This window comes from Neoarius graeffei, chromosome 1 (genome assembly GCF_027579695.1).
Source record: "Neoarius graeffei isolate fNeoGra1 chromosome 1, fNeoGra1.pri, whole genome shotgun sequence".
Taxonomy (NCBI): Eukaryota; Metazoa; Chordata; class Actinopteri; order Siluriformes; family Ariidae; genus Neoarius; species Neoarius graeffei.
In genome coordinates, this window is record NC_083569.1 from 82,172,362 (window position 1) to 82,190,922 (window position 18,561).

The 18,561-nt window shown below is 41.1% G+C and overlaps 1 protein-coding gene across 1 annotated transcript in view; it reads left to right on the top strand.

Moving 5' to 3' along the window:
- Positions 1-18,561, top strand: part of LOC132897305 (adipose secreted signaling protein) — a 36,981-nt gene that overhangs the window by 10,839 nt on the left and 7,581 nt on the right. The window contains exons 3-4 of the mRNA XM_060938694.1: positions 6,937-7,073; positions 13,553-13,691. Of these exons, the coding sequence (XP_060794677.1) occupies positions 6,937-7,073; positions 13,553-13,691 (276 nt within the window). The remainder of the gene's footprint in view (positions 1-6,936; positions 7,074-13,552; positions 13,692-18,561) is intronic.

An 18,561-nucleotide genomic window follows, 5' to 3' on the forward strand; every position in this document is an offset into this window, starting at 1 on the left:
TATAATTTTTAACAGCATCATCAGTGGACCTACTAAAGCTAAGGAATGGGATAAGTGCATTTAATGCTATGTAACATGATCATTAGGCTATGAATAAATTTAGAATAATTTGACCTGTAGAGACAAACAGGATAATGTCAAAATAATTATGAAGTGTATATAAGAATTTCGGGACAGCACGGTGGTGTAGTGGTTAGTGCTGTCGCCTCACAGCAAGAAGGTCCGGGTTCGAGCCCCGTGGCCGGTGAGGGCCTTTCTGTGTGGAGTTTGCATGTTCTCCCCGTGTCCGCGTGGGTTTCCTCCGGGTGCTCCGGTTTCCCCCACAGTCCAAAGACATGCAGGTTAGGTTAACTGGTGACTCTAAATTGACCGTAGGTGTGAATGTGAGTGTGAATGGTTGTCTGTGTCTATGTGTCAGCCCTGTGATGACCTGGCGACTTGTCCAGGGTGTACCCCGCCTTTCGCCTGTAGTCAGCTGGGATAGGCTCCAGCTTGCCTGCGACCCTGTAGAACAGGATAAAGCGGCTAGAGATAATGAGATGAGATATAAGAATTTCAAAATCAATTACTTCAAAGTAATTAAATATACAATCCATTTGGGAGAAACTTGGGCTTGAATAAGAGCAGACTAATTGCACATGACTCATACAACAGGCCTGGACCACTCATAAATTATTTGTGCCTTAGAGAAAATCCAAAATACAAGATGATTGGTGAATGCGGCAAGTTCTCCAAATCACTCCTACAAGCCACATAAGAACGAATCTGTTCACACGAGTGGTTTTTGCACAAGGCCCTTGGTCTTCTAAAATTGTGACAACAGAATAGGCTATAATGTAAAGTGTCATGTGGTTTGGGATATTCCTGCAAGGTTGTACTTGACGCAAGTCATCCTGTTTGCATTTGCAACACACCAAAACCTGTTGCCTACACCAGAACATGCATGACGTGTCAACTTGGGAACTTTCTCCACTGAGAACATATTTTAATTTTATAGCTTTTCTGTATCATTCTTAGTAGGCTCCATAGGAATAAAGTAGTATCCCTAATTATACAGTTTATTTACCTTTATAATATTTAGTAGGCCTGTGGATTGGACGTCTTATTCAGGCAGAATATTTTTTTGTGTGTAGGTACAGCCACATTGTCATTCTTTCAAAATTTCATGGCCTTTTAATATCATAATTTAGTTTTTTTAAACATACTGTGTTTTTAAAAATCATGTTAACATTTTAAAGTAATCTCTTATTAGAAATTGCAGAGAAAAACATGGTCCCAGCTAGGTTTTTGTTCATTGTAAGGTGTACAAAAATTGCTTTATACTGTTTTAAACTCTGACTTATTTTACATCTGGAGCATTTTGGCATCATGCACTGTTGGTCATTATGCAAAAAAGTAAATATTCGTAGATTGGAAATAAAAATGGCTTTTGTGATGGGGTGGGCAAAAACATGTAAAGTAATTAGTTCAAGTAATTCACCAGTTCAAGTTATGCACTTGAACTAGTGATGCTGCCATGAAGAGTAAAGAAAAATTATACTCATGCCCCTTTCACATATTAAATCCATTATTGTATGTGGTAAAAACAGCACTGGATAGATGGGCAGTTCTTCAGCGGAGAGGCCAAAATTATGAAATTAAGATTGCCTTAACTTGTCAGCTCAGTGATATTGCTAAAGTATGGAATCCAAGGAAAAATGTACTGAAAACCATATTTAAAAATCACCCCAATTGTAGCAATGTCGCTTCAGAGAAATCTTTGTTTTAATAATAATAATAATAATAATAATAATAATAATAATTTACATTTATAGTGTGCAGGCTGCATGAATATATGATCGCCTGCGCATCACAAAGATTAACTATAAAATTACAATAAAACAATGTCTACTTATTAAAGGCTAAAAATATACAATAATGTAAAAATGAGCTAAAACTACGATAAAATATAAAGGAAAAAGATAAAATAAGTCTTATTAAATCTTATTTATAAATGCTAACTTAAATAAATCCATCTTCAACATATTCTTAAAATTGTCAAGTTCTACAGTTATGAATACTACTTGGTAACGAGTTCCATAGTTTTGGGGCGGCAGCACAAAAAGCCCTGTCCCCCAATGTCCTCTTTGCTCGCTTTCTTGGCAACTCAAGGAGAAGCCCATTATTTGATCTCAAAAAATAGCGCGATGTACCTTTTAATTAAGTCATTAATGTATTCCAGCACTAGCCCGTGTATAGCCGTAAATGTAATTACTAGTATCTTAAATTTAATTCTAAATTGCACTGGCAGCCAGTGAAGCTTGAAAAGCACAGGCGATATATAATCAAAAACAGGAAACATTGCAAATAAGGCACACAGCTGTGTTCTGGACACACTGTAACTTGGACAACTGCATTTGTGGCAAGCCATATAATAAACACTTGCGGCAGTCAATTTTACGAATGACTAGAGCATGCACTAACTTGGTTGATTCAGTTAATAGAAATGTTCTAATGCATCTAATGTTGTGCAAATGAAAATAAAATGCACTACAAATCTTATTGATGTGCGTCCCCATACTAAGTTGCTGATCAAACCAGCAGCCCAGATTCTTGGCCCCTTGAGCTGGAATAATCTGATGATCACCAACAAGGGCACCTGCGCTGACCTTAGACAATTGTTGTCTTGTTCCTATAAGTAAATATTCAGTTGTATCATTGCTGACTGACCAGCTCAAGCTTATTCATTAACATATATCCTCTATACAATGCTGCTTTGCTGTAACTGTCTCATCTTGACTTGCTTACGAATCAGGTTTAAATGAAAGATAAAGCTGAGAGTCATCCACCTAACAATGAATGCTAGGTAGATGTGCGTTTGCAATCTTAAAAAGCTTGGATGCGTAAATGATAAACAATACAGGACCGAGGCAGGATGCCTGAGGAACACCATACTGCTGAGCAAAGCTATCAGAGAGGGTCCCATTGATCAAGACTCGTTGACTTCTGTTCCTTAAGTGCGCTGAAAACCATTGCAAGTCATTCGAGGTGCCAAGCCTTGACTGAAGACTTGTGATCAGAATACCATGATCAACGGTATCAAAGGCCGTGCTTAAATCCAACAGAACCAGCAGAGTCACGTGACCCTTGTTCATGTTCATAAGAGTCATTCTTCATCTTTAAAGGTTTTAATAAATGAAAGTTCAGTTTTTTTCTGATGTAATTCTGTTACTGACTTTTTTCTTTCCTCATAAGATTTTGCATTCAGAGTTAAACATAGGCAATTTTTCTGTGCTTTTTTTTTGGGGGGGGAGGGGTACCCCATGCAATGTGAACTTTTTTTATTTAATCCCATTATCTTGAGTACTGCAACAAAAAAAAACTTACCACATTTTGCTGTGAATGTAATTGTTACCGAAGAACTACTCCGATACATTCTCATTCCCACTCAGTCTTCCATAACGGAAAAGTAACATGTATTCCCACCTCACTGTACAACCCCAATTCCAAAAAAGTTGAGACGCTGTGTAAACAAAATAAAACAAAAAATAAAATAAAAACAAAAATGTGATTATTTGCAAATCATGGAAACCCTATAATTCTTTGAAAATAGTCCAAAGACAGCAGATCACATGTTGAAACTGAGAAATTTTATTGTTTTTTGAAAAATATGTGCTCATTTTGAATTTGATGTCAGCAACACGTTTCAAAAAAGTTGGGACAGGGCATGTCTACCACTGTGTTGCATCACCTCTACTTTTAACAACACTCTGTAAACGTTTGGGAGCTGAGGAGACCAATTGCTGTAGTTTTGAAAGAGAAATGTTGTCCCATTTTTGCACGATACACAATTTCAGTTGCTCAACAGTTCGGGGTCTCCTTTGTCATATTTTGAGCTTCATAATGCGCCAAAAGTTTTAAATGGGAGACAGGTCTGGATTGCAGGCAGGCCAGTTTAGCACCCGGACTCTCTTACTACAGAACCATGCAGTTTTAATATGTGCAGAAAGCAGTTTGGCATTGTCTTGCTGAAAGAAGGAAGGCCTTCCCTGAAAAATATTTTGTCTGGATGGCAGCATGTTGCTCTGAAACGTGTATATATCATTCAGCATTCATGATGCCTTCCAAGATGTGCAAGCTACCCAATGTCACGTACATTAATGCACCCTCATACCATCACAGACACTGGCTTTTGAACTGTGCACTGATGATAAGCCAGATGGTCCCTCTCCTTTTTAGCCTGGGGGACGTGATGTCCAAGATTTCTAAAAAGAATTTCAGATTTCGATTCGTCAGATCTCAGAACAATTTTCCACTTCACCTCAGTCCATCGTAAAAGAGCTCGGGCCCAGAGAAGGTAGCTGTGTTTCTGGATATTGTTTATATCTAGTTTTAACTTGCAATTGTGGATGCAGAAATGAACTGTTTTCACAGATGATGTTTTTCTGAAGTGTTCCTGAGCCCATCCAGTGATTTCCACTACACACATGTCTGCTTTTAATGCGGTGTCGCCTGAGGGCCTGAAGATCACAGGCATCCAATGTCAGTTTTCAGCCTTGTCTCTTGCATACAGAGATTTCTACAGATTCTCTGAATCTTTTAATGATCTTATGGACCAGAGATGATGTGATCCCCAAATTCTTTGCAATTTTACATTGAGGAATGTTATTCTTAAATTATTGTACTGTTTGCCCAAGCAGTCTTTTACAGAGTGGTGAACCCCTCCCCATCTTTACTTCTGAGAGACTCCGCCTCTCTAGGATGCTCTTTTTATACCCAATCATTTTACTGACCTGTTGCCAGGGCTGAATGATATGGACAAAATTTCATATCTCAATATTCATGCCAGATATCTCGATATCGATACGATATGACTACGGGTTCAGTGAAAACCAAGCATTTTTCAGAAAAATAAAAACATCATAATACAAAAAAATGTGGAAAGTGCAGTTTTATTTTTAAGAACTCACTGCCAGTCATCAACATTTAACATAAATTACGAATAAATAAATTACAAATCAAACATTTTACTGCAGCTCTGCTTTAACAATAAATAACAAATGCAGCAGCTGGTGGAACATTGAAAGTGCATTGAAGTGCAATGTCTTATATTGGGGCTTGGAAAGAAACCCCTCAGAGGGATGTATGAGAAGGTGGAGAAGTGAGATTTCTTGTATGTGTATATACAGTGCTCAGCGTAAATGAGTATACCCCCTTTGAAAAGTAACATTTTAAACAATATCTCAATGAACACAAACAATTTCCAAAATGTTGACAAGACAAAGTTTAACATAACATCTGTTTAACTTGTAACGGGAAAGTAAGGTTAATAATATAACTTGGATTACACATTTTTTTCAGTTTTACTCAAATTAGGGTAGTGCAAAAATGAGTACACCCCACAACAAAAACTACTACATCTAGTACTTTGTATGGCCTCCATGATTTTTAATGACCGCACCAAGTCTTCTAGGCATGGAATGAACAAGTTGGCGACATTTTGCAACATCAATCTTTTTCCATTCTTCAACAATGACTTCTTTTAGTGATTGGATGCTAGATGGAGAGTGATGCTCAACTTGTCTCTTCAGAATTCCCCATAGGTGTTCGATTGGGTTCAGTTCAGGAGACATACTTGGCCACTGAATCACTTTCACCCTGTTCTTCTTCAGAAATCCAACAGTGGCCTTAGATGTGTATTTAGTCATGTTGGAAAAGTGCACGACGACCAAGGGCACGGGGTGATGGTAGCATCTTCTCTTTCAGTATAGAGCAATACATCTGTGAATTCATGATGCCATCAATGAAATGCAGCTCCCCGACACCAGCAGCACTCATGCAGCCCCACATAAGGGCACTGCCACCACCATGTTTCACTGTAGGCACCATGCATTTTTCTTTGTATTCCTCACTTTTGCGACGCCATACAGTTTTGAAGCCATCAGTTCCAAAAACATTTATCTCGGTCTCATCACTCCAGAGTCTAGAGTCCCAGTAGTCTTCATCTTTGTCAGAATGGGCCCTGACAAACTCTAGGCGGGCTTTTTTGTGCCTGGGCTTTAGGAGAGGCTTCTTTCGTGGACAGCATCCATGCATGCCATTCCTCTGCAGTGTACACCGTATTGTGTCACGGGAAATAGTCACCCCAGTTTGGCTTTCTACTTCTTTAGATAACTGCAGTGAACTTGCATGCCGATTTTCTTTAACCCTTCTCATCAGAAGACGCTCCTGTCGAGGTGTTAACTTCCGTGGATGACCTGGACGTCTCTGTGAGATGGTTGCAGTTCCATCTTTCTTTAATTTTTGTACCACTTTTGCTACAGTATTCTGACTGATAAGTAAAGCTTTGCTGATCTTGTAGCCTTCACCTTTGTGGTGTAAAGAAATTATTTTCTTTGGGAAATTCTGAAGAGACCAATTGAGCATCACTCTCCATCCAGCATTCAGTCACTAAAAGAGGTCATTGCTGAAGAATGGAAAAAGCTTGATGTTGCAAAATGTCGCCAACTTGTTCATTCCATGCCTAGAAGACGTGGTGCTGTCATTAAAAATCATGGAGGCCATACAAAGTACTAGATGTAGTAGTTTTTTGTTGTGGGGTGTACTCATTTTTGCGCCACCCTAATTTGAGTAAAACTGAAAAATGTGTAATCTAAGTTATATTATTAACCTTACTTTCCCGTTATAAGTTAAACAGATGTTATATTAAACTTGTCAACATTTTGGAAATTGTTTGTGTTCATTGAGATATTGTTTAAAATGTTACTTTTCAAAGGGGGTGCACTCATTTACACTGAGCACTGTATAGTCCAGGGTGTACCCCATCTCTCACCCATAGTCAGCTGGGATAGGCTCTAGCTTGCCTGTGACCCTGTACAGGATAAGCAGCTACAGATAAAATAAATTTATTTGTTTGTTTTTGTGTGTGTTTTTTAATGAATGCATGTGCTACTGCAGCTTCCTCTAAGGCGAGGGGCATTCGTTTTGCTGAGGAAAATGCTGCTGCTGCTCACTCCCACGTGCACTTTGATGAGAAGCTGCATGACTCTGTTGTCATGGTGATTCCTGAGTCTGATGGGAACTTTTTGGTGAAGGTGAGTTTTTGGTCAGTGGTTCTGCTTTATTTACTTACATACATACATACAAACCCACACATGCACAGACTCTATCCATATGCACAGTCCCAGTCAAAAGTTTGGACCCACCTTCTATTTCACTTTTTTTTTTTTATTTCCTACATTGTAGAACGATGCTGAAGGCATCAAAACTATGATGTAACAAATGGAATTATGTAGTATGCAAAACAATTTTAAACAAAGTAGAATGTTTTATATTTTTGATTCTTCGAAGTAACCACCTTTTGCTTTGAAAGAGTTGCACACTCTTGGCATTCTCTCAACCACCTTCATGAGGTAGTCACCAGGAATGGTTTTCCAACAGTCTTTAAAGAGTTCCCATATACGTTGAACACTTGTTGGTTGCTTTTTTTCACTCTTGTCCAACTCATCCCAAACAATCTCAATTGGGCTTAGGTTGGGTGATTTATGGAGGCCAGGTCTTCTGATTTATCTCTCCTTTTTGGTTAAAAAGCCCTTGTATAGTCTGGAGGTGTGTGTTGGGTCGTAGTCCTGTTGGAAAAACAAATTATGGTCCCACTAAGCACAAACCAGATGGGATGGCATGTCACTGCTGAATGCTGTAGTAGTAATGCCAGTTAAGTGTGCCGTCAATTTTGAATAAATCCCCAACAGTATAAACAACAAAGCACCCCCACACATCACACCACCTTCTCCATGCTTCACAGTAGGAAGTACACATACAGATACCATCTGTTACCCTTTCCTGCTTCTCACAGAGACGTGGCAGTTGGAACCAAAAATCTCAAACTTGGACTTCTCAGACCAGAGTACAGAATTCCACTGGTCGAATGTCCATTCCTTTTGTTTTTTGGCCCAAGCAATTCTCTTATTTTCGGTCCCCCTCAGTCTTGGTTTCTTTGCAGCAGTTCAACCGTGAAGACCTGATTCATGCGGTCTCCTCTGAACAGTTGATGTTGAGGTCTGCTACTTAAACTCTGAAGCATTCATGTAGGCTCTAATCTGAGATGCTGTTAATTGGTGATTTTTGAGGCTGGTAACTCTAATGAACTACTTCTCTGCAGCAGAGGTAAGTCTTGGTTTTCCTTTCCTGGGATGGTCCTCATGAGAGCCAATTTCATTATAGTGTTTTTGTTTTTTACCCTGCAATTGAAGATGCATTCAAAATTCTTGCAATTTTTTGGACTGACTGACCGACCTTCATGTCTTAAAGTAATGATGGAGTGCCATTTCTCTTTACTTAGTTGAGCAGTCCTTGATACAATATGGATTACTCCAGTTGTTGAATAGAGCTATTTACAGTATTTAGGTAGCACAGTGGTGTAGTGGTTAGCACTGTCGTCTCACAGCAAGAAGGTTCTGGGTTCGAGCCCAGTGGTCAACGGGGGCTTTTCTGTGTGGAGTTTGCATGTTCTCCCTGTGTCTGCGTGGGTTTCCTCCGGGTGCTCTGGTTTCCCCTACAGTCTAAAGACATGCGGTTAGGTTAATATGAGGGGGCCTTGGGTTGACGTGCCCTTGAGCAAGGCACCCAATCCCCAACTGCTCCCCAGGTGCTGAAGCATAGCTGCCCACTGCTCTGGGTATGTGTGTGTGCCCACTGCTCACTTGTGTGTTCACTGCTTCAGGTGGGTTAAATGCAGAGGTTAAATTTCACTGTGTGCTTAAGTCTGTGCTTGATTGTACGTGTGACAAAGGCTTCTTGGGTCTTGTTTTTTTTTTTGGTATACCAACACAAGTGAAGCTGACGATGGGAGGCAGTTAAGTTTCTACCAACAGCAGTCGTCCTGAAGGGTGGAAATAATCGTCATCAGCGTATTAATTCAATTGGAGCACACCTTGCTCGTGAAGCATGACGGAAACTGGGTGAAAGATGTGCTCTTTGGCTAAAGTTGGCCATTGAGTATCTAAAAGGAGGTAACTTGGAAGAAAGGGTCAAAGGCAAGTCCAAGGAAGAAATGATAGCGATTAAGCCCTTCTTTGTTATTATTAGCTCATGAAGTGTGTTGCTTTGAATTCATTTAAGACATAAAGAAATGTAATACTTACACAAGTGTGATTTTCTGGTGATGTTTTTCCAGAACATATTGCAAGTGCACAAGTTACACATGTTGTCTGAGTGTATGTATTATGCAAAGCTTTATAAGTGAACCAAGAAGTTACGGTTAAGCTGCAAAGTAGTGTGTGTGTGTGTGTGTGTGTGTGTGTGTGTGTTTATGCTGTGTTCTATTTTGTGTTACATGCTACCTGTTGCAGCTGTATGGCATGAATTGTAAGTGGAGGACATGGGTTTATGGTCTTTTTGCATAAGTCTTTGAGCACAACTCAGGTCCTTTCGCACAAGTTCTAAGAACATTTAATCATTAAACATGATCAGTAGGTATTTATAATCAAGATGTTTGGATTTAAAAAAAATGTAATGGAAGTTGCTGAGATTCAGATCGAATACCAGTGATTGTATTTCACCACTCCTCCCTGCCTGATGAAGCCCAGTCACCAATCCTCCCTCCAAACAATTTAACACCGTACGTACTGTAGATTAGATTAGATAAAACTTTATTGATCCCTTTGGGAGGGTTCCCTCAGGGAAATTAAGATTCCAGCAGCATCATTACAGATAAACAGAGAAAAGAAATGGAGAAAAACTTCTAGATAAATTAAATTAAGTATTTACATATACAAATATAAAAGAATAAGATATGGGGAAGAGAGGAAGGGGGGAAAGGGGGGTTAGGGTGAGTGTGTGTGTGTGTGTGTGTGGGGGAAGCAGGAAAGATATTGCACATTATATTGCACATTGTCCGGTATTGCTTATTGTTAGGCTAGGCTACTGCTCCTTCCCGTCCTCTGTCCTCCTGTTCCCCCTCCTCCTCCCCAGAGAGGAGTTGTACAGTCTGATGGCGTGAGGGACAAAGGAGTTTTTGAGTCTGTTAGTCCTGCACTTGGGAAGGAGCATTCTGTCACTGAACAGACTCCTCTGGTTGCTGATGACTGTGTGCAGAGGGTGACTGGCATTGTCCATGATGTTCAATAGTTTGTCCATAGATCTCTTCTCTGCCACCGTCACCAGAGAGTCCAGCTTCATGCCGACCACGGAGCCGGCCTGCCTGATCAGTTTGTCCAGCCTGGATGTGTCCTTCTTGGATGTGCTGCCCCCCCAGCACACCATCGTGTAAAACAGGACACTGGCGACCACAGACTGATAGAACATCCACAGGAGTTTCTTGCAGATGTTAAAGGACCGCAGCCTCCTAAGGAAGTATAGCCTGCTCTGTCCCTTCCTGTATAGTGCAGCTACTTCCAGGTGTATAATGTATACGTGTAAAATCAAGGCTTCTAGTTCTAAACATCAAATCAGAAATTTTCTGTAACTATTTTATTTTATTTTTTAACTGGCAACAAAATCTGCGAATTAAAAAACTTCACTTTTATGAAGTTTAAATCTCACTTGGCGAGAGAATGTATCCACAGACACGGATACTTGTAAACGATCCTGTTGTCATAGCAATGTGATTCCTGCCATCTAAAAAGATTGCTTTTCTCAGTGAGTAAAGCAAACAAAAGCATGTTGCATAAAAATACAAGGGAATTTTTTTTTTTCCAAAAAATTGAGTGGCGGGGTGGCACGGTGGTTAGCACTGTCGCCTCACAGCAAGAAGGTCCGGGTTCGGGCCCCGTGGCCGGCGAGGGCCTTTCTGTGCAGAGTTTGCATGTTCTCCCCGTGTCCGCGTGGGCTTCCTCCGGGTGCTCCGGTTTCCCCCACAGTCCAAAGACATGCAGGTTAGGTTAACTGGTGACTCTAAATTGACCGTAGGTGTGAATGTGAGTGTGAATGGTTGTCTGTGTCTATGTGTCAGCCCTGTGATGACCTGGCGACTTGTCCAGGGTGTACCCTGCCTTTCGCCTGTAGTCAGCTGGGATAGGCTCCAGCTTGCCTGCGACCCTGTACAGGATAAAGCGGCTAGAGATAATGAGATGAGATGAGATAATTGAGTGGCCTGTGATGGAGTTTATAGACAGTAAAATGCTCCCAAAGTCTGGGTGAGTGTACTCACTGTGTGTGTGAGTGAGTGTTCACTGCTTCGATGATCAGGCTTGTTTTTACACCAAAACGCTTGATGCTCGGGCGTCTTCAGGGTTGTTTACGACAATTGTGCGAAATGACTGGATACTAGGACATGCATACAAGCATTTCTTTTCTTTTTTTTCCCTTCCTCTTCAACCCAGTTCTCATGGGTTGCTGTATTTATAGGAATAAACCCCGTTTTTTGTTTGTTTGTTTGTTTGTTTGTTTTAAATCAAGCTCTTGGACCTCGTGCTTGTTACTGGAGGGCAGTACAACAACTGATGCTCTCATGTTCATTACACATTCCTTCATGTAGGTTAAGTTGCACAGAATGTTAAGAATTTGAACAATGATTTACACCTAAACTGTATAGTTGTAGTTGATTGCACGATAACTGCTATTTCCAGTGTTGAAAACGCTTGACTTTTTTTGCACACAGATGTAAAGGCAGTGTCTGAAAAATAGGATTGCATACATTTTACCGTCATACATGGAAGTAAAGAAAATTTTGTTGGATGTGTATTTTCACAGCACATAAGGGGTTATGGTACTATTGCAGGTTACATGAACAGGTGAAGTGTAAAGATTAGGTGTCAGTGTATGCAGTAATTGAGCATAATGAGATGTTAATGTTCTCGTTTTATTTTGAATCATGACACTTATATTGTCTAAAGACGCATGAGCGTAACACTCATGGCTCTTGAGAAATGAGGAAATGGGAGACGGGCTTGACAGCTGTAGGTGTGTTTGTTTTTTTTTTTTTTTGGTGTGAATTTCACTTATTTTGCTTTGTGCACTTTTAGAACCATACACATGGCACTGAGTTGCTCAGCGCTCTCTCTCTCTCTCTCTCTCTCCTTACTGTCTTCTCTCTACAAGAACATGAGACACAAGGAAACTGCCAGTAATCAGACACGGGTGAAACTCGCGTTACTTGCCAGTTTTACCTGACTCCTTGCTGCCCACAGCCGATGCTCAATCACGCCCCTGCTGCCACAATGAATTTAACAGTAATGTTTGTTTGCCAGTACCTATTTGGGCATGCTGTGTGTTGTAGCTGGTAAATGTTATGAAATTGTATATGCTTATAAAAGTAACTTTATTATTAAGGGCACAGCAGGGAGTTGAGCCCTGTTCCAGACAAGGGTTGCCATGTTGGTTTATCGGGTTAGAACATGTTGGCTGCGTTAATTCACGGATTTCAGGAGACCTTTTGGATGTTTCTTTAAAAAAGAAAAAAAAATGTGTTAATCTGGTAATGGCACCGGAGGTGCGTCGACCCGTCATTGTTGCGCTATAGCTATATATATATATATATATATATATATATATATATATATATATATATATAAATAAATTTTTTTAAGTTTAAGTCTTGGTTTTTGTTAAGCATTTGAAGGTCATTATGGTTGCATGGTTATGATTTTATAATTGCCTAGGTTAGGCTTTTATAAGTAGGTCTTTGATTTAGTGAGACCCTTTCCATACACATGTATGTGTGTGCACGCACACCCCATTACCAATTTATGACCTGCAGCTGGCTGACTGCTAAAACAGAACCCTGCTTTTATCTTTTGGCTGACTTGTTCTGGAGGCCAGATCCTTTTAGGAGAGACTAAACGTATTATCTCTACAGAGACTCTGCTTGTTTATTTGATCCTCATTGTTCAGTCACTGTACTACCTTAACCCAGCTATTTTCATTTCAGTGTATGAGTATGTATGTGCACTGTATTTCAGATGCAATCTCTTTTATTGAGGGTGTTTTGTGATATCTTGCCTTTGGCAACACCACACCACTCCATAATGAGTTTTTGAATGAATGCTTTGTGTTTGTTGGAAACTATGAATTGTCATTTGATGGCAGTGTTGCATCAGATGAACTCCACATGTAGCCTGAAGTGTGTTTTGTTCAGAGAGAACAAAAGCTTTTTCAGTAATAGAATTGGACTTTCTTTCCAGTCATACGCAAACACCACTTTGTCCTCTCGTTGGCACAACCCACTTCATATTTCACATGCATGCACGAAATTGTCTTTTTTTTTTTTTTTTTTTTTTTTAATTATGGCCATCACAGAAGTGGCTCTACATTTTCTCAGATGCTTGACATATGTATTGTGCACCCCATGTTGCATAGAGACAGCCACTGTGGCATCACGTCTCCGTACAAAATTGAAAGTCATGATCCCGTCTCTGTTTGATGCACTCTCTGCAACATGTAAAAGACATTTGCTTTTTCTCACTCTCCATTTTCTCTTCCTGCCAGCTTTGTAAAGAAGCCCCTCTTGATATAATGATCTACGCCCACTTTTTGTCAGTGCCTTTAAAAAAAAACTGATTACAGAAACTGTAGTAAGATATTGAAAATTGTTCTTTGATCCAGTGTTGGTGACTCTGTCCCTTGTGTTTTTCAGGTGGGCTTCCTGAAGACTCAGCACAGGTATGAAATTGTCTTCACATTGCCAGAGGTTACAGGACTTGGAAAAGATGTGTGTCCGGCTCCTGTGCCCAACCTGTACCTTCAGATTAAAGATCTTACTGCAACTCCTAATGGTATGCTCTTATGAGAAATAACTATTTATATATTAAAAAAAAAAAAAAAAGTTGGGGGGGTCTTGTACATCAAGAAATTGATTGCATTTGAGCTTTCATTACTATGAAGAAAACTTAATGTTAAACTTATTTTTAGAAAAGTTGGGATATTTTTCCAAAATGCAATAAATGCAAAAATCTGTTTAATTCAAATGAACCTTTATTTAACTGACACAAGTACAAAGAAAAGATTTTCCATCGTTTTACTGACCAACTTAATTGTAATTTGTAAATATAATTGAAGTTAGAAGTTGATACCTGTAACACGCTCATGGTTGGGACAGAAGCATTATTACCATTGTATTACAGCACCTTCCCTTTTAATAACACTTAATTGTATTGGGAATACGAGTACTAATTTTTGCAGTTTTGCAATTGGAATTTTTGTCCATTCTTGCTTGATACAAAACTTCAGCTGTTCAACAATCTGTGGTCACTGTTGTCTGATTCTCCTCTTCATGACATGCCGCACATTCACAACAGGAAACGGATCTGGACTGGCAGCAGGACAGTCAAGTACATGTACTCTGTCTATAAAACTACAAAACATGGGGCCTGGGATTGTCCTGCTGAAATAAGCATGGACTTCCCGGGAAGAGACATCGCTTTGATGGCAACATGTGTGTATCTCTGTCTCTCAGTCTCTCAAATCCCTATATACACACCACAGTGAGTGGGTCTTTACACACATGCAACTCACCCATGCTGTGGGCACTGATGCACCCCCCCCCCCATACCATCACAGATGTTGACTTTTTGCACCTTTCTCTATTAAACTTTCACCTTTGGCACGGAGAACTCAGCATCTGGTTTTCCTGAACACAAGCTGAAATGTGGACTCATCTGACCACAGCACACATTTCCGTGGTCTTTTGGTCCATCTGAGATGATGAGTTCTTGCTGAGAGGAATCAGTGGCGCTTCTGCATGAAATTGATGAATGGCTTCCTTCTTGCATAATACAGTTTCAGGTTGCGTTTCTCGAAAGTCACTCCCAGTGATTTCCGACCTTGCCCTTTATGCACTGAGATGTCTCCCAATTCCCTGAGCCGTTTCACAATATTATGTGTTGTAGATTATGAAAGACCTAAAATCCTTTTGAGAAATTTTCTTTTTAATTGACTAACAATTCTCTCACAAACTTTGGCACAAAGGAATGAGGAACCTATTGTTCCTTGCAAAGTCTGAGCCTTCGGTGCTGCTCCTTTTATACCCAATCATGTTACCCTCACCTGTTACCAATTAACCTGATCATTTTGGAAGATTCCACAATAGTGTGACTTGAATATTCTATAAACATTTTACCTCTGTCCCAACTTTTTTTTCTTTCTTTTCTTTTGAGTGTGTTGCAGGCATCAAATTCTAACTTGGTTTATATTTCCAAAATACAATTAAAACTTGAAAGTCTTTTTAGTTCTTTTGTCAGTTAAATAAAGGTTCATGTGAATTTAACAAATCAGATTTTTATTGCATTTTGGAAGCTGTCCAACTTTTCTGGAAACGGGGTTAGTATTCTTGTTTTAAAGGCAAGGTAGTAGGGCGCTGGTGCTCTTAGGTGGTGTTTACATTAGACCGTATCAGCGGATCATCAGATTAACGTTTTTAAAACGATTCGCGTGCACACAGCAACGCCAATACATGATTCGCGTGCACACAGCAATGCCAATACACGGATACGCTAATCACATGACTAATTAGACGGCACATTACATGATCCCAGTGCATATCGGGCATGCGCAAGTCACTCACCACTTGCAAGTGGAAGGATGGCAAGCGAACACCTTCTCCAGCAGATAAACACACCTGGCTGTGATGTTCATGTTCTCACTGAGTTTAAGTGCCTGAAGGAGGTAAATAAGTTGAAATGTGTAAATAAACCTCAGTGCGGCTCAGCGCTTCCTCCTGCGCTCCAAATCACTCCGCCCTGAACAGCGAGTGCCCTCTGGAGGGTGCGCACTCCGGCCCTGCGCAGCTCACAGAGCGCGCGAGTGAAGCGCACGAGCAGTGATTCGGGACTGAGCCGCTGTGTGTGTGATCCCAACGCCAGCGAATCAGGAAGGTGGATGTCACAGTGATGTTGTCCAATGACGACGTCAGCTAGAGCTCAGCACAGCGTTTCCTCGTTCCTCAATGTTTACACAGCACCGGATCAGATACGAACTGGGTTGAATACGTGGGCCCTGGAGGATTCAAGTTGTTCCGCCTGTGGAGTCGTTTCCCGGCGTTTTAATCTAGACGGACAGTGCATCCGCCACGAAAACGAGACGGATACGGTCTAATGTAAACACCACCTTAGTCACTTGTTAATTCTGAGGGACAACAAGCATGGGTTGGTTTGTGAGACCAAGCAACAGTCAGTTCAATTCACGTTCTATTAACAGCAGGCTTGGATAGTTGACCGAGCAAATAAATGCTGTTTGCGGATTATTTTTTTAAACAAACCATTTATGGTGCATTTGTGGAGCCACTGTTTAATGTGGATGAGAGCTTTGGAGAATAAGTGAGCTGGCAAGCTCAAGGCATTTTCTATTATTGAGCTTTTTGGCTGTGCATGTGGGGCTTGGTATATGTGAATTTGTTTTATAGTAGATGCAAGGAAGGAGTAATTGGCTAAATTTAACTTTTTTTTTTTTTAGGCTTTTTTTTTTCTATGCATGTTGGCTGTATTTGAAACCAAAGTTTGTTTCCTTGCCTCACTGCCATATTAGACACGTTTCATAAGGCAGGACTTTCAACTGAAGGCATCTTCTAAGGACGTTTGGGTCGAACTAGTCTGGCTAACGCGACTTCAAAGCTCTGCGAGCATTTGGTCTGGCAAAGATATTAAGCCCAACCGTTTCCCAAAGCGTGTGGTTGACCCGCCTCCCTGAAATGCCTCAGTTTGCTACTGGTCGAAGCCAGAAAAGGCTGTGACGAAGCTTAAACCAATCACATCACTCTTTCCTCTGACGTATGTGACGTGACGGAAACTGCTTGAGTAACTGGTAGATTAAACTCTTACCAAAGCCGGTCGGGAGCAAGGCGAAAACGTCCTTCCTTTCAATAAATACCTCCAGGGCTGCTCTTTGCTCCGTTTTCAATGAGAACTTCCCATTGAATGCTTTCAATACAGCATCTACCGCTGTAAACAATCTATGGCTTCCGGTCGCAGTTCTACAACGTCACTGCCTTGAACATGCCTCTACCCAGGGCCGTTGGAGATGCTCAAAGTTGATTGGCTCCTGATTTTTCGGGAGCTTGGAAGAGCTGTAGATAGCTTGCCTTGCCAGACTAAGCTCGCAACAGGCCCTCGTGTTGCGTCACGCTTAGGATGGGCGGGCCCAGGCTAGGGTCGAACAGCCTTTTAGGATCACATTCACAGTAACGTGTGATGTCAGGATACCGAAGTTAGAAAATCATACAGTGCCCCCCTGTAATGTTTCAGAAATCTCAATGAAAAAGCCCAGAAACTTATGCATACGAAATTGCTTTCTGTGAAGTTTGGTCAGCCATCTTTTTTTGAAACATTTTTCCTGTTGCTTGAGGGAGCTACCACACAAGTTTCTGGATAATGGGCAGCACTGAGGATGCAGCCATGTTGCCTTCAACTGGGGGCAGTTTGAAGGCATTGTAGAAGACAGGAAACCAGAGTTTGATCAGTTTCAAATGGTCTTCGATACCATGCTGTCTTGTGACAGCCTTCTGAGGCAGTGTTTCCCCAGTTTTAAATGTACCTTTTGACACTTGTACTAACTCCTCTGACTATTTTAGTAGTCATGAAAATTGTAACTATTGCATTAAACTGCATTAAGATCATGGCTTTTTTCTCCCCCCCCCCCATTCTATTCCTTTGTAGTTTTTGCCTTGTGCTTTGATTCATTGCTTTATTGTAAAGGCAGACGTCTGGGTGACGGGAAGGTCAAGGTCCTTTTTTTTTTTTTTTCCCTGTCATTTCAACTGTATACAGTTGGTACAGTACACAGTTAAAACGAAACTACGTTTCTCCAGGACCATGGTGCTACATTGAACATCACAGGACTACAAGTCTAACAACATAAAGTGCAGGAGTGCAACGAGTACAACACCGCAGACAGTAAATGACGCAGTAGACAAACAATAAACGGACACTTGGATGTCCATCGCTCTGTGATGATGACTTCAATGGCGTCTAAGATGGGATCGCAGCCCAAATGCTGAGGCACACGTGCGTCCACACACTGGGCATACGATGGTGGTGCTGGGGTCGGGTCTCCTCTCCTTCCTATCTTGTCATTTCTGATCCAGCTCGTCAAGTCTGTTCTCCTCGAAGATTTTTACTCCTTGGCAGACAGCATGGCGCCAGGCACATCTGTCTGTAGCAATGGTCTCCCATTCTCGATGTGGAATGCTGCATGCAGCAAGGGACGATTTCAATGAGTCCTTGAAGCGCTTGTAGGGGCGTCCGACCTTTCTCGTGCCAGAAGTAAGCTCGCAGTAGAACACCATCTTCGGGAGTCGTGAATCGTCCATTCGTACCACATGGCCAGCCCATCTCAGTTGAGCTTTCATGATGAATGCTTCAAAGCCAGGCATGTTTGCTCGATGGAGCACTTCTGTATTGGAAACCTTGTCTGTTCAGGAGATACCGATGATCTTGCGCAGGCAGCGGAGGTGAAAACTGTCCAGTGCTTTTAGCTGCTTTTTGTACAGTGTCCATGTTTCACAACTGTAAAGAAGGGCCGTAATGACGACTGCCTTGTAGACTGCCAGTTTTGTCTGGAGTCTGATGCCACGTTCACCCCACAGCCATGTCCAGAGCCTGCCAAAAGAGGAGCCTGCCTTCGCAATCCTGTTTGACACTTCTTTGTCCATAC